Below are 22,459 nucleotides of genomic sequence, written 5' to 3'. Positions count from 1 at the left end.
CATAACTAGTTCGGTAATGACTCAATTACTCACTTACTTAAAGCTAGGATAACTGAGTAAGGTCTTATCACTGGAATTCCTTAAATTATATCTTGACTCGGGCTTGCGTGTAATTAAAAAACTTAGATAAGACAGTGCTAAACCCTTAAAAATCTTGACAACAATTAATACGATCTTGAGTTCAATTCTTAACTTCATAGGTAACTAGTGCAACTCCATCAATAAAGGAGTAATGTGACAATATTTACTTTCATTGCATATTAATCTAGCACACGTGTTGAACACGTTGCAATTTGTTAATTTGATATTCTGGAGCACCATACAATAAACTATTGCAATAGTCAATTCTGCTTGAGATAAAGGCATGGACCAGAGTTTTTATGTTCTCTTTAGACAGGTACTTTCTTAGCCTCCTCAGATTGTATAAGTAGTAAGAGTTTTGCATCGAACCATGAGCCCAAGTTCCTCGCAGATGACACGGGAGTAATTGCTGAGTTGCCAACACGGAGACTGGAAATAGTTACTTTAGCGAGTTGCTGGGATGCACCAATGATCAGAAACTCAGTCTTGTCGTCGTCCAGTTTCAATTTATCATTCAACATCCAATTACGAATATCATCAATACAGCTTTCCATTCTAGCCAAAGCAACCGCTTGGTTAACACTAGCATTGGGGCAGAAGGACAAATAAAGTTGGCTGTCATCTGCATAACAATGAATGCCAGGCGGATGTTTGTCCACGACTTGAAAAATCTTGCTCGCATACAATGCAAACAATAATGGGCCAAGGCATGAGCCCGGAGGGACACCACAAGTCAGTTCCAAGTGCATAGATATTAGAGAAATTATAAGTGTGACGGAAACATTGAACTCATACCACACCAAAAGACATTGGCCGATACAAAATTCGGATCAATATTTGTTTCTGGGCAACCGAGCTCGAAATAGGTGACTCGAGCTCGAAAGCCTATCCGAGCTCGAGTCACAACTCGACGAGAAGGATCCTGAGCAACCGAGCTCGACAGAAGTGACTCGAGCTCGAAAGCCTACCCGAGCTCGAGTCACAACCTTTGTAATCGAGCTCGAATCAAATCGAGCTCGATTTGGTAATCGCGCTCGAATCAAATCGAGCTCGCGTCCGACCGAGCTGAATAATATTTGTTCCCGGGCAACTGAGCTCGATATATATTTTTCTGGCAGGGGGAGGGGGGGGGGGGGGAAGTGCAGATCAATCTCGATATAAGACTATAAAGGGGAAGAGATAATATTATAAACTATGGTGAAGAGAAAAATTTAAAAAAACTTTTGGTTTTTCCTGTTTCATGTTTTTTTCTTAAGTTTAAAACAGCATTTGGACAGAGAACAATTAATTATTGAATGGTTTCCTCATGCAACCAGTTGGACGATTCTTTTAAACTTTGTTACTCAATCTAGGTTTTAAACACAGATTAAGAAGTGAGCACGTAGAACGGTTCTTGTGGTCCTAGTCCTTAAGATCTAAAATTTTTACACTATACATTGAATTAAAGCTTGTAACAACCAAATTTTTAATGTTAAACTCTAACCACCAGATTTACACGTAAGATTCACATTGTTCATTTTTACAAGTTACTTAAGTGATTAACGGACTTAAGCAAAAATTTGAGTGAGACGAAAAAAAAAAGGGGGGGGGGGTTTTCTAAAGTTTTAAAGAGTCCAATCGCTAGAGTGGGTCGAGTCTTGTTCCACGGAGGAGTGACCGAGAGGCTGGTATCCAAGGAGCAGCGCATCTACACTTTATTGCAGAAGCTCAAAGACGCGACTGGTCAATGAAGTTTGGGATTAACGGACTTAAGCAAAAATTTGAGTTCGCTGCCACTATAAAAAAATCTCGGGAAGCAGGCGAATGTAAAAATTGAAAATGTTAACTATTCGGTATCATTTTTCTTACGACACCGTTATCGAGCTCATTGTAATGCAGGAACTAGGTAAGAACGCTTTCTTACACTTGTGTATCGCCCATAAATGGGTTCTCTATTCTTTCTTATTTCGTGGCTGCTAAACTACCGAAAATTACGAAACTTCGTGACCAGATGATGACGCAACTTTTTTGGGTCTTAACCTCTCTTCCCCTCAACCCCTTCCCCGTTAATATGAGAATAATCCAGAATATTTAAAAGAGATATGGTAAGGGATGGGACATTCATTTTATTGTTGAAACAGGTGTATGTTAGTGTCTAACAAAATGCTCTCCTCCTTTGACGTTCCCTTTCTACCACATATTTAAAGATAACTTTCAACATGCCATTGTAAAGTGCACATGTTATTTGCAAAATTTATTAAAATTCATAATTGATAAATACGCATGATTACCAGCTGATTAATCATAACCACTAAATACTTAATGGATAAAAAAACATGAACATAATTAGAATACAAACTATTTTAAACACTTGCATTAATTTTTTAACCCTCTAACCCCTAGAAGGGATAAACATGAAACTTCTCCCCAGAATATCCTTACGTAATCCAACAAATAGGTAATGAGAATACTCATGTTTATCAGGTAGAAATTGTCATCTTGATCTAATACCCAATTTGCATAAGCTATCTACAAGGAATTGTGTAGCAGTTTGAGGGGACAATTAAGAAACAGTTTCAAAAGATTGAGAGTTAACTTTTAATTAACAACTGCTCTACATCTGTTGAATGTGATACAGCACAACAACAATAATTTATATTTTTCTTTGATCAAAATTTATAAACATGCATGATTACTTGGTGAATAATTATAACCACTAAATACTTAATGAATAACAAACATTAACATAATTAAACAACAAACTAGTTTAAAAACTTGCATTCATTTTTTCACCGTTTGACTCCTAGAAGTGATTAACCCTTTAACTCCCAGATTGAATTTTTAATTCTCCTTACTATCAACCATACAATTCTTACGATGTTAGGTCAGAGAATTTAGTATTGATCAACTAATTAACCCAAAATTGATATTCTTCTTTGGTCTCTTCACTTATCTGGTTGATATTGTATTAATATTGTAGGGAGAAATTCTGTCTGGGTCACTCGTGGCAGTTAAAAGGTTAACAACTTCTTCCCATAAAATCCTTATGTTATCCAACAAATAGGTAACAAGAATACTCAAATTTATAAACATGCATGATTACTTACTGAGTAATCATAACCTTTAAATACTTAATGAATAACAAACATTCACATAATTAAATTACAAACTAGTTTAACCCTTTAACTCCCAAGATCTGATTGTTAATCCTCCCCTGTAGCTGCTACACATTTCCTTGTGAATTGGTTATGAGAACTTGGTGCTAGATCAAGATAGCAGCTTCTACCTGATAAGTTTTAATATTCTCTTTACCTGTTTGCTGGAGAATGTATGGATATTGTAGGTAGAAGTTTTATGTGAATCACCACCGGGAGTTAAAGGGTTAAAAACTTCCATTAATTTTTTTCACCCTTTAACTTCTATAAGTGATTAACAAGTAACTTCTACCCATAATATCCTTACATTATCCAACATCTGACTACTTCTTCAACTTCTTCCTTTGGCAGCCAGTTCTTTTTTCCCTTTTTTTCTTTTCCCCTTTGGCATTGATTTCCTTTATTTCTTCTTTTTCTACCTTTTCTCCTTCCCCACCTTCCATGCTGGCATCTTCTCTTCTACATTCTCCATCTTTATCTACTCTTGCGTCTTTTTTCTCTTCACTCTTTTGCTTCTTTTTTTCCCTTTTCTCTTTCCTTTCCTTTTTTCTTCTTTTTTCCATTCTTCTTTCCTTTTTACAATGGTCTTGGTGGTCTTCATCTGTCAGTAAAAGTGATGATGGTTTAATCCCTTTAACAATCAACTCAGGCATTGGTAATGGATTTTACCACCACGTCATTATTGAGGTGATGCCATAAAGAGCATTTTAAGTCTTCTAAGATAATAATTTTGTTCACAAGTTTTGCTAGAAAACCTACCATAAACCTCATAAAGACAATTCTTACCCTCGACTGTCGTTTGCAGGATTTCCTGTTTGCCTAGTGGCACATTTCCCTTGAAGCAAACCTGCAAAGAAATGAAGGGAAGGGAAGTATGCTGCACAAAATGGATAACATAGTGATGAATAATTCAGCTTATAAGCAAATTCATCTGTACAGCATACCTCCCTCAAACATTTCCACTAGAGTAGATACCATTTGCATTGTCTTGCATGTTAATGTTAATGTTATTGTTAGCTTTTATAACAGTGTTACGCAAGTCAATGCCAATGTGTCATCTTCCATAGGGAATGGCGTATCAAAATTACTCTAGGGGAATTCCCTGCCACTCAAAACAAACATACTTAATAAATCCCTTTCTTCTTAAATTTTCATACCTACCATGCAGCTCATTCAAGTATCTCTGGGAGCACTTGATAATAATTGCGTTGAAGGAATTAATGAAATTCAATAACTAAAAGAGAATTTCCCTGTGAGCCTTTTCCCTGTCAAAGGGGAAAAGTCTGGGCAAACTCTCTGATTGTCTTGTCTCTACAAGAGCCTATTCATTCACCAGAAGGGGGAACATTCTTGCCAATCTTATAGTCAGGAGTGAAACAGTCTTTGTCAGTCTCACCCAGGTGTTATGGCACTAAGGCCTCATCCCTGGTCAAGAGAACAGTCTTGTCCATCTCCCCCAAGTGTCGCGGCACTAAGGCCTCGTCCCTGGTCAGGAGAACAGTCTTGTCCATCTCCCCCAAGTGTCGCGGCACTAAGGCCTCGTCCCTGGTCAGGAGAACAGTCTTGTCCATCTCCCCCAAGTGTCGCGGCACTAAGGCCTCGTCCCTGGTCAGGAGAACAGTCTTGTCCATCTCCCCCAAGTGTCGCGGCACTAGGGCCTCGTCCCTGGTCAGGAGAAGAACAGTCTTGTCAGTCTCCCCCAAGTGTCGCGGCACTAAGGCCTCGTCCCTGGTCAGGAGAACAGTATTGTCAATCTCCCCCAAGTGTCGCGGCACTGAGGCCTCGTCCCTGGTCAGGAGAACAGCATTGTCCATCTCCCCCAAGTGTTGCGGCACTAAGGCCTCGTCCCTGGTCAGGAGAACAGTCTTGTCCATCTCCCCCAAGTGTCGCGGCACTGAGGCCTCGTCCCTGGTCAGGAGAACAGTATTGTCAGTCTCCCCCAAGTGTCGCGGCACAAAGGCCTCGTCCCTGGTCTGGAGAAGAACAGTCCAGTCAGTCTCCCCCAAGTGTCGCGGCACTAAGGCCTCGTCCCTGGTCAGGAGAACAGTATTGTCCATCTCCCCCAAGTGTCGTGGCACTGAGGCCTCGTCCCTGGTCAGGAGAAGAACAGTCCAGTCAGTCTCCCCCAAGTGTCGCGGCACTAAGGCCTCGTCCCTGGTCAGGAGAACAGTCTTGTCCATCTCCCCCAAGTGTCGCGGCACTGAGGCCTCGTCCCTGGTCAGGAGAAGAACGGTCTTGTCAGTCTCCCCCAAGTGTCATGGCACTAAGGCCTCATCCCTGGTCAGGAGAATAGTCTTGTCCCTATCCCCCAACAAGTGTCGTGGCAGTAAGGCATTATCCCTGGTCGGGAAACCGGCCTTGTCAGTCTCACTTGAGTGTGTTGTGGTTTAGGAGAGAAACAATAGTCATTTGTCAAGTGTAAGGTTTTGTTTGTCTGCCTAAGTTGTTGGATTTGCAAGATTTCCCTTTCCAGGAGAAAATGACAAATCAATTTTTAATTGTGAGGATTTATTTAAATGTTGTCAGGTGATGCTTATCTTGTTCCAGCATGTAACCAATAATAAATTCCAACCTAAGCCCTTAAATGCAGTCAGGTAATGCTTATCTTGTTCCAGCATGTAATTAATAATAAATTCCAAACTAAGCTCTTAATTGAGAACACAGTGTAAAACCAAAAAAGATTCCCTACCTGGTCATCTAGGAGAGCCTTGGCTTCCTCTGGATCCTAAATAGATTTGTGAAGATGTAATTGATATGTTACTGCTGAAATGATTGTTTCGTCTATTAAACCATCTAGCAAAACACCATTTGAAGTATAGGCACTAATTGAATATCGTGTACTGTAATTGAAACTGCGGAGAATACATATTATTCCTAAGTAAAACGTTCGTTTCCTCAGATTGCTCATGCCCAAATTTTCTTCTTTTCTCGTGAAGTTGCAAAGCATCTCGAAGTTGTCGAGCCATGTTACATAATGTGTGGAATATATGAAGTAAGATATGCGTTGTGCCGTATACATGACAAAGAAGATGAAAGATAAGTGCTTTTCACAGCTACAATAACAGTAGTGGCCATTACTGGAGTTTTGTTGTGTCTTTACGGACGCTAACAGCCTTTGAAACGTTTGAGAAATAACTTCGTGACGATTCTGTACCGTGGAAAGAGGTGTAAGATCGCCCAGCACCAATCAAGAATTTCGGAATTTTTTACTCTGATAAATCGAAAAAGACAAGGTACGTTGTTTTAACTGAAGTAAAATTAAAGAACTTAATTAAATCAACGGGTTTATTTATTTTTCTTAAAGGTTTTGGCGGCTGCAATAATATTTTATTGTCTTATGATGTTATTTCAGTAACAAAGAGGGGAAAATTTGAACTCTACTGGGACTCCTGTTGTGTAAGAAAAAATCAACATAATAGATACAACTTTATGTACGTACCCTCTCGCAGATATCTAGCACCTCCTTGCCCAGAAGGGGATCTTGGTGTTTGACCACGTGCTTTTGTCTCTGCAGAGTAAAATTTAGGGGCACATTCTGTTGTGACCCTGCCCAGTCATACACCTCCTGTTAAGAGATAAATTTCTTTCAAAAATGTCTCTAATGCGAATTGTAACTAGGAAAAATACAAAATAGCATGCAATGAATGTCAATGAAAAGAGGAGATTAATATTTCTAAGTAAGTGACCATGTACATATATAAAATATCTAAATATCTTGAATAAAATGTATTATTGTAAATCCCTAGAAGAGAGAGATGGAAACATTGTGTTTATCATTCCAATAATTGATCCTAAATGTATTCATATCAACCACTCATACACAAGTTACTGTAAATACCTGGAAAAGAGCAGTTGCTTTGAATTTGCGTTTCAGTCGGGTACTGCCATACCGTAGGATTATTGTAATGCCCTCTTTGTCCTCAGGCAGTACCCGCTGACCCCTTACCCTTCTTAACTATGAAATTAAAAGGGAAAAACATTTCTTATGTTTTGTTCTGCTGAACTTTGTTGACTTCATTCCAAGTAGAGAGGAGGGGGAATTAAAACACCAAAGAGGTCTGTCGGCCAGAAAATAACTGCAGCAATTATCTAGTAATTTTGAGAGGTTACCTTTACAAGCATTGCTGGAGCTATCTATGGAGTCGTTCTTTTGATTCCAATATTCTCTATTCATAGTGATGTAAACTTTTTACCTAATGTTATAGAAAGATTTTTTTCTTTCTTTTATCTCCTGGTTGGTCTTGTAGTATGTAGGCAATATTGGAAATTATTGTATTTAAAAAATGAAAAGTTTTGCTCCTACTCATCACCAAAGACACTAGCATGACATTAAATATTTGATGAACACTCCAGGACATACTTCTCTATGTTCATTGGCCTGGTTTTTCTGTTGACATAAACTTATACTTTTATCATTCATCAATGTCAAAACTTTATGAATTGGCTTTAGTGGAACGCAACATATTGTAAGGATATGTTAGAGACATTTTAGAGGTATGTAATATTATACTATTCACCTCCATATCCATCTTAGTGGTTTGATCCTCCTTTTTATTGCTGACAGAAAAATATAGAACAATTTGCCTCAGTTAGGTACACTTTGAAACCTGGACTGTAAAAGTGGTACATGTAGCATGTTTTTTCTGAAAGTAAGTTAGGTGCTACAAGCAAATTTGGGCCACTGTTTGATTTAATATGGTTCTCTATGACTCGTATATGAGTCATGACAAGTGTCTACTTTATGGGATTAATAATAAAGGAATTTTGTTGAGCTGATTCTCTTACCATTTCTTCTTTAAATTCAGAAGGGCCAATTGGCCCTGCTGAATGCAATCTTCAACGTCACCCATGTTGATGTTGGCAAGGGTCTGGCCTAAACAAAACAAGTTATGAACTTTCAAGGAAGAGTGTCTTTCAACATTGCAACTTTTGGTGTTGGCAAGGAAGGTAATCTCAACTACTGCAAAAGATGTTTCCTCTTTTTCCTTGCCAATATCTTGTGTATCATTTTCATCCTTCTGTCAAGTGCATATTGTATTTTCATTGTGATTGCATGATTGAAAGGGTAAGTGCTGTACTGTGTATGTTTGAAAAGTGCAGATTACAGAAAATGGTAAATAATGTATGTATGAAGGTTACTCTAAAATATGAAAACCTACCTGAAAAACGTTCAACCAGGACTGGCCTGCCAGAGGTTGGTGCCAGGAAAAAAATCTGACTCTCGTCATTATTTAGGCCAAACTTTGATATCACTGAAAAAAGAAAGATTTTTACGAAACTCTCTATGATAAAATAGTAGTATCCATCTGCAATTGATGTAAACTACTTGAACAATAAATAACTTGAGAGAAAAATTTTTTAATCAGCTTTGAATGGTAAATCTTTGAGTGAAGTTGTTGGTGATAATATATCAAAACATAGTATACTCGCCACAATGAACAACACCAACTCTTTTTACAGTATATCATTATTGTTCTATTTTATTACATTTACCATAGTATCCAATTTTAAAATGTTTTAACGATGACAACTTTCCAGTAAAACACAATGTAGTTATGTGCAGCTGAGTGCTGCAGAGGGCATCCATTATCTGTAAGGTCTATAATTACTGAAGGGAACCTTTTTTACCTGTCATACTTTTATCATGTTTGTGTGTAAATGTATGGACAATGATCAGATGAAAGCTGACTAAACGGAGAATTTTTCTGGCTTTCTTCTTGAATTGCTATACTGCTTAATTCTCTTCAGTGTACACCATCTATACCAAGAATCAGCTTTGGGATAATTGATTTACCTCTTCTCCCACTTGCACTCTCCATACATGCCATCCAGTAGTACAGATCAACTGATAATGTTTGGAGCATGCTACAAATTCTGCAGATAGTTAAAAATAGAAACAAAACTGATTACTTTTAAGGATTTGTTGACAAATGGGAATTATTCTCGCTTTGATAACCTGAGTATGGAATTTGATATAAGTTGGAAAATTGTAAAACATGTGCATACTCTAGTTATTGGAGTGTTGTGTCATGTCATGTTTAGTAACATAATGCTATGACTTCTGGAAATGGCTGATATATGACCTGTCTCAGTTTCTGACCAGGAATCCCTTAGCCTTTATTTGAATTTCTAGTACTAGGCAATGAAATTTGAACTTCAAGGTAATGCTGTCTTAATAACTACACTGTAGCTGTACAGGCACAAGATCCTAATTTTATAACAACAAACAGCAAGCAGCTAACCTTCGCACAGGATCAAAATTATCGCCCAGTTTTATGATAATTAGTGTAAACATTTTAAAATCTATCTTTGCCTGGTAGCATATCTGCAAAAAAGCAAGCAAGAGAAGCATTTGATTGAGGAAAATTTGGTTTTTTCAGAGAAATCTACTTTTCCAGTTCTTTAACAGAATTGAAATGTGTTTGGAAGGAGAGTTTGATTTGAAATTTCTTTGTAATGATAGTGGTCCTTGTTGCAAATGCTATTAAGAATGCAGAGGAAGGGGTTGTTGCTGGACAATTTATTTTTGGGTATTCTTTGGGGTGTTTTGATTGGGTAGGAACTTAATGGAAACCTGTTGAAAGCCAAATCACTAAAATTTAAGTCCTATTTCTTCTTTTCCCTCCCTCAGTGAAAGGGAAATTGAAGCATTACTTAGAGCTTTATGTAGTTTCACTCAAATACCTTGTATGCTTAGAGTAGGGAGCCCCTATAACCACATTAGTCGCAACTCTAACATGCACACTAGGTTTTGTAGTTATGGTGTAGCACTTTTCTGTAGCCACATGCAAAGGAAGTGGACAAAAATGTACATGTATGGAACCTTCCACACATATCTTTGCATTTTTCGCATATGTTTAGCACACTAGTTAGACACAGACTTCCATGTATAGTGGAGCTATAATATTCAATACTAGCCTCTTCAAAGGTGAGATTTAAGAAGACAGGTAGGGACTCCAGCACAGCATAGTTTTGGTAAAGTTCCCTCTCACATAGAAGTACCTCCTCCACCCTGTCCAGTCTCCCTAATGCCACTAGGGAAGCAAATAACCAACACAATTGAATTTGTTAAGTGGTACACATGAAAGAAAGACATTAAGCTTCAGTGGTCTTAAATTCCTTTATGAATACTTTGACTCAACTCTACAACTACAGTGTGCAAAGAAAGTTATGTATGATAGCCCAGGAATAGTGGATTTTCTGATTAGGCTAGTGAATTCTTACTCTCACTTGCCCAATGGATAGGCAGATTTTTTCAAGATTCATTCAAATCACATCATTTTGGGCCAGTAAAAATCACTCAAGGGCCAGTACCATGCTAGTCATGGCTTGCCCCTCAGGGCAAGTAGTAAAGCCCACTCTCTTTACAATCTGAACTACATGAAAAAAAATGAAGCCTGGCAAACTACTGTAAAACCTGTGTTGAAGCATGCATCCTGTGTATCCAATCTACCTTTACAATTAATGGTACCTTTTCCGAGGTTTTGACGAACAGCTCCCACTGGGCTTAAGTCTTCTCGAAGGACACCAACTACATTTAAATGTTTTCCCATTAGAACATTGAATTTGACCATGATTGATGTATTGTACTGTAAATAATTGTCACCATAAAGCCAGTGCAGCAATCAGTGATAGTAAAGATGATATACCAATAAAAATTAAAATATTTATACTTATCCACAAATAAAGTCCGGTTAATATGGCACACATATATAATGATGGTACAATTTATCTCCAATCATAATCTTCGCAATTAATCTTAACCAATCAATGGCAAGATATCACAGTTTTTACCTGTTTGAAGGGCATCTGTTCTGACTGAAAGAATAAGTGGGAAGAATGTTAAAATTGTAAATTTTCTTTGAACGTAAAGAATTAAAAACAAATAATGACAACAACCCAGACGAGTGGGTTGTTGTATCAACTGGTAATACCTTGGGGTTGATCATCTGCGAGCCATAACATTTCAGGTAAATCATCATCTGTTGAAATGTATGAACATCAGCACAAATGAAAATTGCAATGGACAGTTTAACAAGGAAACAACCTCAACCATTACAGGTTGTTTAGTTTGATGTGATGTTTCGGTAATGGATGTTTAAACAAGTTCTTGGTATCAGACCATGAGCATAATAGTTTTCATAAATCATTCATGACCTGGAATATGTTAGACAATTAAATTTAAGAAGCTGCAGCCTCAAAATGTTTACACCCACTTACCATCATGCATGGATTGCTGCAGTTGGTCATAATCTCTCATGATAACAAACATAAATATTGTTAAGGTGTATGCTGGATATCACTAATTAAAGAACTGCAATTCAAATCAATTGCGCTTGTATTTCTTCAGTACTGTTATTTTTTTTGTCCTTCGTAGTGTGTGTGGAAAAAATATTCCTTACCTCCAATTTCTGAAGTGGATGATGTGGTGTTGGGGTGAGCCAATGGAGGAGCAAAGCTGGGCCGAGATGAATGAGGAGCGGGGTTAGGTTGGGCTAGTGGAGGATTGGGGTTAGGTTGGGCTAGTGGAGGAGTGGGGCTACTTTGGGCCAGTGGAAGGGTGGAGTCAGGTTGGGCTAGTTGGGCTAGTGGAGGGGTGGGGTTAGTTTGGGCTAGTGAAGGAATGGGGTTAGGTTGGGTCGATGAAGGTACTGGAGTTGATACTATGGATGTCGAGGTATGTGAGGCTGAAATCAAGAATGAGATTCTTGTCACGAGGGGTCAATCACATATTGCAACTGAGGGACATTTTTCTTGACATAATTGTGAATTTCTGACTGATTGCCTTCAACATGGTCGTTGATTGCTTCGATAGTTTACCTAAATAGGAACATGTTTTCTTTGAAAGTTTTAATTTTTTTAGACAATGAGAGAGTTTAGAACAGTGCACAAATGTAACTTGCTAAAAATTCACAGCAGCAAGAAAACATCTGTACTGGTTTGCCAGGGGTCTATTGGTAACCAGTGAAATATTTTGAGAGTTGGGATATAAAATGTAGATGGGTTTCAAACTCTATAAGTTGCCAATTTTGAGGATAGATGTCAACAGTAAGGAACTATAACATGTGATGAAAAAAAATTTTTGGAAATGGGGAAGAGACAGCTTCCATGGCATGAAGTGGAGGACATGAGACCAAAAAGGTTCAGCGGAATGAAGAGGACTGAGAAAGAAAGACATCATGCTAATAGTTTTTTGTAATAAAAGTTAAGTCACTTACCTGGATTTGGAAGCCACAGGAAAATTTTCTTTTTCCTTGATCCTCCGAATAATTCCAGTAGCTTCACACCATCTTGGAGGCCAGTCGCAACCTTCGACATGGCATGCCCTCTACAGTATGATGCGAATAACTCTAACCTAGAGTAAGGAAATATTAGGTATTAGTATCACCAATCATAACAATTCATTATATTGTAATTTTGAATTGATTTCCCTCATTTTACTGGAAATTTTCTTAAAACATGGCACTTGCAGAAATTACATATAGGTGGCATTTGTTAGAGAAAGGTAAAGACACTAGAACATACTGTAATCATAGGGGCCAATATTCTTAAAAGACCAGTGTGAAATTTACATTTTATCTGGAAGGGTAACAAATGACTGGATAAATTTTTTTTTTCCTCCTGGAAAAGTTTGGTTTTCACTCTTCAAACCTCTTCATCAAAGTTTATGATAACAGTATTAAAAAGCAAGTTAAGAATGACTGGTTATTTTCAATGATTGTGCAAGCATTGAAATAGCTGAGTAAGCGCGTCTACTATTTAGCAGAGTACATCCGGCGTTCCAAGGTATCACAGAAGGAAAATTAGCGCATGAGCGGAAATAACATACAAACTAATGACTTGGGTTACATAATTTACTTTTAAAATTTTTATCATTAAGCGGAAAGGGAGCTTTTAAACGCCTGAACTGTTGACAAGATTAGTTTATTTGACGTTCGTTTTTCATTGAGAACGTGGTCAACACATTGAATTCGAAAAGAGTTTCTGCCAACTGTGCGGTTACGCTCCGAACTAGAGCTTTTGAGCGAAGTGTTAAGGAACCTTTTTTTGGGGGACGTTATCTCCAAATTTCATGAAAATACATCGAAAGTCAGCCAAAAATGAAATCTTTAGAGTTTAAATCTCAAGCCAAAAGTGATTATGCGAGAAAAAGCGACGTCTCATGAATCCCGCACGTGCCTTCTACTCACAAATTATTTTCTGCTTTGTGTCTACCGAAGTGAATGAGGCACCAAATTACAACTTTAGAGGTTGACAGATTTTTAGTTTTTCTGTTTTATAGACAACCAAACGAAATTTGCGAGAAGACAAAAAGATTTATTAGGTTCATTAGAAATTAGATGGACAAGTAGAGTCCAATTCCACTTGAACAATTTAAATCGACTGAATTCAATTTTTTGTCGTATGGGAAATGTAGGACAATTATCAGTAAGTATCATCAACTCGACAGAAACTTCATATAGCGAATTTGTCCGAAGTAACTTACACCTTGAAGCGAACTGGTTCAGAAGAAGAGAGTGACAAGAGAAACAAGACTTACCCACCGAGGTCTTTTCCAACTAAAGAAGGAAAAGCGCCGCAAAGAAGATCGCCTATCTGAGAAGCGGTGTGGTTTTTTGTAAAGGCAATGTCCATCACCCGCCTGGCATTTATAAGCCGACTCATTTCTGCGTTCACAGGAACAGCAGTCCTCTTCTTTTCCAATAACACCACGGTCCTCTGAAAAGCACGCTTGCTGTAGCTCATAATGTAGCTTTACAGTGAATGTTACTAAAGCAGGAAAACACAATGTAAGGACTGCAGCTGCACGCGCCTACTGAATCGTTAAAAGAACCCCACCGAACAAGAAAACTGAAGCCCTTTATCGATCGGTTGATCAATAACTAACTATTCATAAACAATTTTCTCACCTTCAAGTTTACACGAATCAACAACGAAACGGTGAAAAAAATCAAATATTGAAACTCAAATATTTAGAGACAATGGAGATACAATTGGAGCAATTAGCATTGTTTCAAAGTGACGAAATGCTCTTTTCGTCGGTAAAGAGCGAGGGCCGCGTTTGCATATCAAAAGAGCGTGAAGTGTTCATCCGTAAGCTTCTGAGCGTGAGCGTGCACCTACGTGGAGCGGAAATCTACAACGTATACTTAAGCTTTTCGAAAAGTAATTAGACTACCGACGTGTTATCTGAAACTGACGGCAATAACGGGCCAAAAAGGAAGGTAAAATTCCGCACAGCCCCACACTACATTATACGTTCAGTTCTTGGATAGAGTGACAAAAACAATACTTTACCATTGGGAAAACAGATTTGTTTTACGATAGTATGGGGCAGTACGGAAATTTTACTAAAAGGAATATTTCTGTGATGTTTTGCTTTCTTGGCGAAGTTGATGGTCGAACCTCGCAAATCTGCCGCATTTGAGTCTTAACACAAATTGAAAACCCGGCATTTGAAAGGTAATTTAATTTTACATCTGACCGATTTTTAAACAATATAACCTAATCAAGATAACGCCACTAATTACGTCTATTCTTCTTCGATGAAAAGCGCTACGTTTCGGTTGTCTGCACAAGAAACAATACTTTCGAACACTGCGTACACGGGGGATTACATGATTGACAGTCGGATTGACAGGCCTGCGTGAAGTTACGCATGCTATCTTTCTCTTTTCTAGCTTATTTGCATTTTCCCGTGCGACGTTTTTCAATGGACGCGATTCTGTAATGTTGAGATTGGTGATTATTATTTATTTATTTCGTGGCCTCACAATTCAATTTACAAACTTAAATTACGTTGTCCCTATATTGCGAGGCTAAGACAGGCAAAAAATTACCAATGATATTGTCTAGACCTCGCCATTGCCTCCACATCCTATCATCGAGATACGTCTGAACGTCATCACGTGAAATGCCACGTCGTGCTTTAATAGGAGCCTTCAAATTTGCCCACGCCGATTCTGCTTCCTGGGTGTGTACCCCTGTCGCTGGATCAACAAAATTGTCGGCGTGGACAACGACTCGATGCCGGGCTACGTGATTGGGAAGATGCTGCTCAAGGTTTTCATAGGCGCCCCAGTCGTCCGTGATAACCTCACTCCCAGGAAGGAGACACTTCTCGAGAATCGGTAAAAGAGTGTTGCGATCCCTTCTGGCAACCACTTCATAAAATCCCCTAGCAGGTCTCGTAGCTGTTGAGATGACTCCGAATACCCACACGTCTGGAGCACGTCTTCCTCTGTTGTACTACAGAATACGGCAATAATTAGCACTGCTAAAGTCTGGGTGCTTAATATCAGGCGGCTTCAAATTCACAGCATTTTTCTTTTTTTTATTAAAATGAGCTTGTTTGTTGTTGTCGTAGCTATCGTTGTTATTGTTACTATTGCTATTATTATTATTACTATTATTATTATCATTGTGTAATACTAACCTTCACCTTATGATTGAATTTGCTTTCATCGCACTTCACCAATGCTGGGCCGCCAAAGGGGGTGAACGGGTTGTCGGTGATGTCCTTGGAACACACACCCTCCAAACGTCTGAATATAGTGCATACCAGATTTCTGCTCATGGTCATCATTCTCGATGATCGTGTTCGTGATTCATCGATGGACCAAAAATAGAGTGTCATCATCATTTCCCCCAGAGGAATTTTGGGGAATTCAGCGAAAAAGCTATTGGCCCTTAAACTTTGCTTTTTCTTGCATGTCCTGCATCTCCTTAAGTTAAAAAAAGAATAGATAACGGAAGTGTAAATTATTAATTACTTTTATAATTTAAAACCTTCATTTTGCCTTTTCTTACGAGCCTGTACTGAAACAGTATTTTTTTTTTCTGAAACGATTCAGACTTAAGCGCGCACGAAAGCCTTTAGAGGACGCAGAAAGGGAAATATTTGCGTAAGTTAATTTTTTCAAAGTTCACACGAACTCGCGTGTCTCGCGCCTCCTCCAAAGCGAGGGATGTTATCAACTTTTAGTGAAAATTTAACTCCTAGGCAGTCCAACCCCATTGGTAATTCTTGTGATATTTTTTATGCTACTCCATCAGTTTAAATTTTGCCCCAGTAATGCAGAATTTGAAGTAATCTCCGACCATTTGTACCAAATCAACTCTCAAAAACATACATAAGGTAAAATTAAGCGTTTTTCTGAACTCCGAGCAGTGTAATAAGGCAAACTTTGAAGGTAACACTTATCGGCCTTCCTTTATAGCGCAACTAAAGCTCCAAATATGACCTTCCAAAAGAGAAACCGTGAATAAAATATATGGTACACATATAATATACTTATTGCAGCAACTAACCATTGATAACCGTCGATGTGGCCATCGGTTCTCCCAACCATAACCATGTCCTCGTGACAAGCGCCGCAGTGAAGAGGATTCACTAGAAGCGAACGATTCTGCAGCCACCGTATCATTCTTGATACAGGGTACTGCCTTAGAGTAGTAAAATAACTCAAGTCCATAGCACTATATGAAGTTTCCGACAAGAAAACAAACGTAATGTAGTCTGATCCGAAAAGAGAGCAATGACCAAGAAAATGAGCTCAGTGAACCGCCCTTTAGGTTATTACGAATTAGACCCGAAATTTCCCTGGACTATTGTTTCTGGAAAATGTGCGACCAAATTAGTGTTGTATCGGAAGTTGCGGTTTTCTTTCATTTCAGCCGTGAGAAGCTTTAATTACTTTTTTGTGGCGATTATCGGATATCCTGGAGTGTTTAGCGAACACCTCATGCTACCGAGAGTTACCAAACCTACTAGGCAGGGGTCGCACTGTGGCCTTATTTTTCTTATGTCGCGTCATAAGTTGTCCCATAAATATGTCGCGACATTTACACCACGGGAGTCATGGAGGTCGCACTTGCGCGACATAAATGAGTTCCCAAGAGTTCCCCTCAGCGCTACCATCAATTTTTTTTTTCACCGATTTTCTTTTTTGACTTACGCGACGGACTTCGCCGAAAAGGAGGGACTGCTCGTAGTCTAACCCCAGGTAAGTAGGGACTGTTTTCCAAATTCCAATTTTTAAAAACTATATCAAATCATCAGCATTTCTTATTATTTACCTCAATTTTACTTATCCTTTGAAAAAAAATATCTCTATCTATATCTAAAAATACCCAAAAATCCTCAGAACATAGATTAGTGAAATGAGTGGACATTTTTTTTTGTTTGAAGCGAGCTAAATATTTGCGCTAAGCTCATGTTAAGCGGCGTTACATTAAAGCGACCTTCGAGTGTAACCCTTTACCAACCAGCGCGACATTCCAGTTTTACCTACACGAAACGATTGTAACAAAAGGCAGCAAAATTAGTGGTGCGTTGGCCACCCTGTAAGTTGAATTGAACACGTGACGAAAGAAACAGCATCTTCGTAAATAAGTTAGTGAAAAGAAACTTTACTGAAGAAAATTTACAATGTATTCTATGTATGTTTGTAGATAGCTATAATTAGTTTTATAATTAAATCTTGCTCTTTTTCAATCGGGCCCAAGTCTTCCTTTGCCCCAATGATTTGATCCTCCATAAGGGTTTCACATTAGGTATCAAAGACTCTCATTACTCCGTCCTCGTTTAACAAAACAAATCTGATAGAAAAGGGTAGATTAATTAGTGTTTAGAATTTGATAGGATGATGCTGTTTTAAAGATCGCAAATAAACAGTCGATAAATGTGAAAAGTTATAAATGAAGGTTTGGATTAACGATTTAAATTAAAAGATGTCTATACTGCCATTGCTAAGTTTTGCATTCATGAATGACAAGTTGATTTACCGTACTACCATTTCACTTAATAACAGTCAGGGTAGGAGTGCCTTTTGACTTTCATACCTTGTTTGAACTGTGATTGGCGAAGAGCCAAACGCTGCATTTAGAAACAGCCTATTTTGGCCAGAGGTCCTCTTCCACAGGCACCGAAATGTGTGACTTTCAAACCCAAACAGTGGACTTGAAATATCCTTTGGAATTCGGATTGACGACTTCGGCACTGTCCACCGGTAGCACTTTCGCTTAGAAAACTCCCTTTTCACGGCAACTTGAGACTGCAAATAATAATAATAACAATATTTAGAAAAACAACGATAATAATAATAATAATAATAATAATAATAACAATATTATTATTATTATTATTATTATTATTGTTGTTGAAAGTAAGAAACAAAAGCAACTAAAAACGAAAACATCGAAATTCTAACTGAATGAAAAGTATCTCAATTGTTATACTTGAAAACGAGTCTCCTAAATGAGATCAACAAACCTTGTCATAAATCGCGCGCTGAAGACTTTCAACTTGACTCTTAAGTAGCGCCTGGTGGCTTCCTTGATAAAGTTCGTTGTGGGCATTTTCCATCCCTAACTGGTAGAAATTGTTACAACCGGCCACGCTGCATTTCATCATTCTTTTAGGACATTCGTCCAAATGAAGGTGAACATGGGACCTGAAATAGACACACATGGATCTTACGTTATCGGGCTTCTTTGGGAATTTTACTACTATTACCGGGTTAACCCTTTAAGAGGCCAAAAAAAATTTTAACAAGTTTTACCTTAACTGCGCTTTACTACTGGGGCAAAACCGGGTGTTGGTCCTTTTGATTACTTTTTTTTCCATGCTCTTTTCTTTAACAAAATGATGACAAAATTTTGTGAATCAATTCATGGCGATAACTGAATGATAACTGACCTGGCCAAATTATGGCCACAATTTAATGGACATGGTCCGGGCTTTTCTTGACAGGTTGGTTCATGCTGATCTAGTATATACCTCTCCACCTCAGCAGTGCAGTACTTGCAAGGTACTTTCTCTTGAGGGCAGATCTCCAAGTGACGCTCAAGTGAATCTCGCAAATGCGATCCAGGACAGCCATTGGGGCATTCCAGAAGGAGGAATGAGCAGGTCTCTTGATGTCTCTCCTTAGAACCATGCTCACCGACCCACGAGCAGCCAACGTTTGTGCATTTCACATTCAATTTGGAAATGACTGAACTGAGGGGTATGCTGATGTTCAACATGTGTTCGTTGATTGGCTCCCGACATACTGCACACGCCTTTTCCCGTCCACCTCCGGATTGATTTGAAATAAGCTGATGTATACATTCTTGGCATCCACTGTGTCCGCACAATAAGGACACGGGTCTGTTCTAAAAAATAGAACGGGATTCCATCAGCAAAAAATACGTGAACTCATTTTACAGCTTTCGATCCACGTAAATATTTATAAACACACAACTGGCATCAGATCCCGTCAAGGGTGGCACCTAGCGTATGCCCCGCAACGGGGACCTACGCATAAATGCAAAAAACCTAAACATGAGCGCAAGCGTTGGCTACCGTAATCAGCCGAATCGCGTCTTTTGATAACCGACTAGCACTAACCCAATATGAAAGAAGCACAAAAATCAAAAGAACACAAGATGTTTGCTGGATACTTCATGAATTTAACAAAAGATGATCAAAATTCTCCCTAAAAGTAATGGTAAATCTGCCTTGAGCAACCAGACCCGCGACTAAAATTACCAGAGTAAAAATTCAAAGATATGGTTAGACTAGAAAGAACACCGGGCTAAGTGTTTCATGATGGACAGAGAAGTGTTTGTTTTTATGTAAGTAACACTTTTACGAGCCTAGGAAATGAATTTTCCCGCCTTTATGGCACAATTTAGATCGGCGCATCTTGGGTTACTGCGTCTTTTAACTTAACCCGGACTAAAGGTGAAAGCTTTCGGAAAAGGAATCGGTAGTGAGCGCCAGGGAAAAAAAACAAACTGATCAATTTTAATCGTAAATGAGCTACGAATCATTGCCAAGTTAACAAGCCAAAAGAGAATGTGAACTGTCAATTGTTCAAACTCTTATTAAGGTTTGAATAGGAATTCTTATGCACTTCCACTAAATACTTTGCACCGCACGCATTGAACCAAGTCGCTAGAGTTTTGAGGTCAGGAAACAGTTGCCATAACTTTCCCTTGTTTTGGGGCTTCTTCTTAGCGATTGATCTGTATTCTCTTTTTTGCCGAACTTGGAGTTAAACTGACTCTTCCCTTGTCGTCAGCTTTTCTTTTTTCTTTCGCAATGAAGCTCGACAGGTCTGGAGAAGGAAAAGTTCCCAATTCTCCCTAGCACGCACAAGCAAAGCCTCGACGTCCAGTGACAACTCACATGGGAAAACTTTCTCGTACGGAACCTTAACGAGAATTGAATGATCTCACAAGGGACGGTTGTTGAGAGTTAGGGCTACTTTTGACTAGCGCAGAGGCACAAAGAAGAACAAACGCTTATTTCTCTTATGTTCTTACGATTTCCGAAAGGCAAGCATAGCATAAGCACAAGAAGAACATTTTTAGCTCTTGTTATTGTCCTTATGTCGGCTTATGCTTATGTCGCGGCGATCACTAAAGAGAACTACATTGGCGAAGTAAGTGATGGTAGGTTGCTGCTGTTCTCACTAAAGTTTAACTCGTTCATGGAACTCACTCTATCCACGATAAAAACTTTTAATTTTTTTTACGGTGTTGTAAACGGATTTCTATGATTGTTAGACTTAGGGCTTCACGAGTTAGTTAAGTTCTTAAAATAATATAAATTCCAGTTTGTAGATATATAATATGAAATAAACTGTGATAACGATTATTGAAAGAAAGGAAAGATGAACGAAAACTGAATCCCTCAAATATACCTAAACTGTGAAAAAAAAAGTGCGTGTTATAAATGACCGCCCAGAAACCCAGATTCGCTGCCAGGCCAATTTTTCGTTCCTCTATTTTTCTTTTCACTTTTTCTTAAACGAAGAGGGAATGCTTACAGTCTTCTAAAGGCAGACTATACCTTTTTTCAAATGTGCCGAAAATAATCTGTTGCGCCCACGATAAAAACTCTCATTAATCCTGGTGTTTTTACTCTTTTCTTTTTTGTCATTTTCTCGTTATTTTTCTTGTTTTTATTTATTTATTTATTTATTGCTGCTTGGTGCATACTGTCGATCACACAATGTTAGGGATTCTAAGTTTGCCGTTACAAAAGCATATGGGTTTAAATTATTAATTTTTTAATTTGCAGTATTCTTTTTCTCTTTCTTTCTTTCTTCGCTCCATTCTTCCTTTCTTTCTTTCTTCCTTCCCTCCTTCCTTCTTTCCTTCCTTCTTTCCTTCCTTTTTTTCGTTCTTTCTTTCTTAAAAACAAGCCTCGGGTGAAGAAACGAGCCTCGATTAAGAAACGAGGCTCGATTGAAAAATGGAGGCTGGATTGGAAAATGGAGGCTCGATTGGAAAATGGAGGCTCGATTGGAAAATGAAGGCTCGATTGGAAAATGGAGGCTCGATTGAAAAATGGAGGCTCGATTGGAAAATGGAGGCTCGATTGGAAAATGGAGGCTCGATTGAAAAATGGAGGCTCGATTGGAAAATCGAGGCTCGATTGCGTAATCGAGCCTCGTTTGTCGCAGAGTGGCAAAACGAGATATCGTGGTCGTTTTAGATCGAGAGTTTTTGGTCTGGTTTACCAGAAACCTTGAGTGATCCCAGATCTCTACCTATTTATACTCTGGGAAAAGAGAAATCACATGGAGACATATCAGTCTGGCCTAAGCTATGTAACCTTTTTTTTAACTGAATGTAAAGCTTTGTCTCTGAGCAGATCTATAGGCTTCCTGACCATGAAAAACAAACTAAGGATATGGGGATGACGACGCTTGCATAACTTACACTCTGGTGGAAGTTTTGGGTGACAGAACCGCGCGAATGAGCGGCGAAGTAACGGAGAGAATGTGAAGGAATAAACTAACGCTCGGCCGCATAAATCTTCCTTGAACGAAAAAAAACATTCAGTCACGCAAGCTATAGACATACAGAAATCCTTTTCAATTCAAGAAGTCATCATTTCAAACCCCCCCTTCCCTCTACCCGCCTCCACCACCCCCCCCTATTCCTTTTCCCCTCCCCCTTATTCCTTTCCCCACCCCCCCCACCCCCATATTAGGCACACGGCTGGAAATCATGTCCTCGCTAGCTTTGAAACAGGAAAAACCAAATATTTTTAAAAATTTTTCTCTTCACCATAGTTTTTAATATTATCTCTTCCCCATGATAGTCTTATATCGAGCATGATCCGCACTTCCCCCCCCCCTCCCCCTGCCAGAAAAATATATATCGAGCTCAGTTGCCCGGGAACAAATATTATTCAGCTCGGTCGGACGCGAGCTCGATTTGATTCGAGCGCGATTACCAAGTCG

General features: G+C 38.8%; 3 protein-coding genes and 1 long non-coding RNA gene across 11 annotated transcripts; 1 reads left to right on the top strand and 3 right to left on the bottom strand.

The window, feature by feature from the left end:
- Positions 1 to 389: 389 nt before the first annotated feature.
- Positions 390 to 830, bottom strand: LOC149050397 (uncharacterized). Its single transcript, XM_089192507.1, has one exon. It carries the CDS (start codon positions 828 to 830, stop codon positions 390 to 392), a length of 441 nt encoding a protein of 146 aa, XP_089048633.1.
- Positions 831 to 3,450: 2,620 nt separating this feature from the next.
- LOC149050395 (uncharacterized) lies at positions 3,451 to 14,251 on the bottom strand. 7 transcript variants are annotated; one of them, XM_089195211.1, is made up of 18 exons: positions 14,126 to 14,251; positions 13,756 to 13,985; positions 12,434 to 12,570; positions 11,618 to 11,902; positions 11,150 to 11,197; positions 11,010 to 11,033; positions 10,687 to 10,746; positions 10,134 to 10,249; positions 9,458 to 9,540; positions 9,010 to 9,089; positions 8,375 to 8,467; positions 8,001 to 8,088; positions 7,733 to 7,772; positions 7,054 to 7,170; positions 6,655 to 6,780; positions 5,905 to 5,940; positions 3,975 to 4,062; positions 3,451 to 3,816 (listed from the first exon to the last, which is right to left on the bottom strand). In XM_089195211.1, exons 2-18 carry the CDS (start codon positions 13,959 to 13,961, stop codon positions 3,539 to 3,541), a joined length of 1,905 nt encoding a protein of 634 aa, XP_089051337.1. In that variant the 5' UTR covers positions 13,962 to 13,985; positions 14,126 to 14,251; the 3' UTR covers positions 3,451 to 3,538. The 7 variants fall into 7 exon arrangements, 5 of the variants coding, with proteins under 5 accessions (XP_089051337.1, XP_089051336.1, XP_089051338.1 ...); XM_089195210.1 differs by lacking the exon at positions 14,126 to 14,251 and having other exon boundaries at positions 13,756 to 14,114; XM_089195212.1 differs by lacking the exon at positions 14,126 to 14,251 and having other exon boundaries at positions 4,002 to 4,062; positions 13,756 to 14,114.
- LOC149050396 (uncharacterized) lies at positions 6,238 to 12,426 on the top strand. Its single transcript, XR_016183327.1, has 2 exons — positions 6,238 to 6,448; positions 11,593 to 12,426. It is a non-coding gene; the product is annotated as an uncharacterized LOC149050396 (long non-coding RNA).
- A 3,117-nt stretch (positions 14,252 to 17,368) lies between the features above and the next one.
- On the bottom strand, positions 17,369 to 19,368 carry LOC149050394 (TNF receptor-associated factor family protein DDB_G0285149-like). Of its 2 annotated transcripts, none has more exons than XM_089195219.1 (4): positions 18,916 to 19,368; positions 18,490 to 18,670; positions 18,060 to 18,271; positions 17,369 to 17,816 (listed from the first exon to the last, which is right to left on the bottom strand). In XM_089195219.1, exons 1-4 carry the CDS (start codon positions 19,242 to 19,244, stop codon positions 17,768 to 17,770), a joined length of 771 nt encoding a protein of 256 aa, XP_089051345.1. In that variant the 5' UTR covers positions 19,245 to 19,368; the 3' UTR covers positions 17,369 to 17,767. The 2 variants fall into 2 exon arrangements, with proteins under 2 accessions (XP_089051345.1, XP_089051346.1); XM_089195220.1 differs by having other exon boundaries at positions 17,608 to 17,816; positions 18,997 to 19,368.
- Between the last annotated feature and the right edge of the window lie 3,091 nt (positions 19,369 to 22,459).

This window comes from Pocillopora damicornis, chromosome 2 (assembly GCF_964200805.1).
Source record: "Pocillopora damicornis chromosome 2, jaPocDami1.2, whole genome shotgun sequence".
Lineage (NCBI taxonomy): Eukaryota > Metazoa > Cnidaria > Anthozoa > Scleractinia > Pocilloporidae > Pocillopora > Pocillopora damicornis.
Note: the sequence above shows the minus strand (reverse complement) of the source record. Positions and strands in the feature narration are given on the sequence as shown.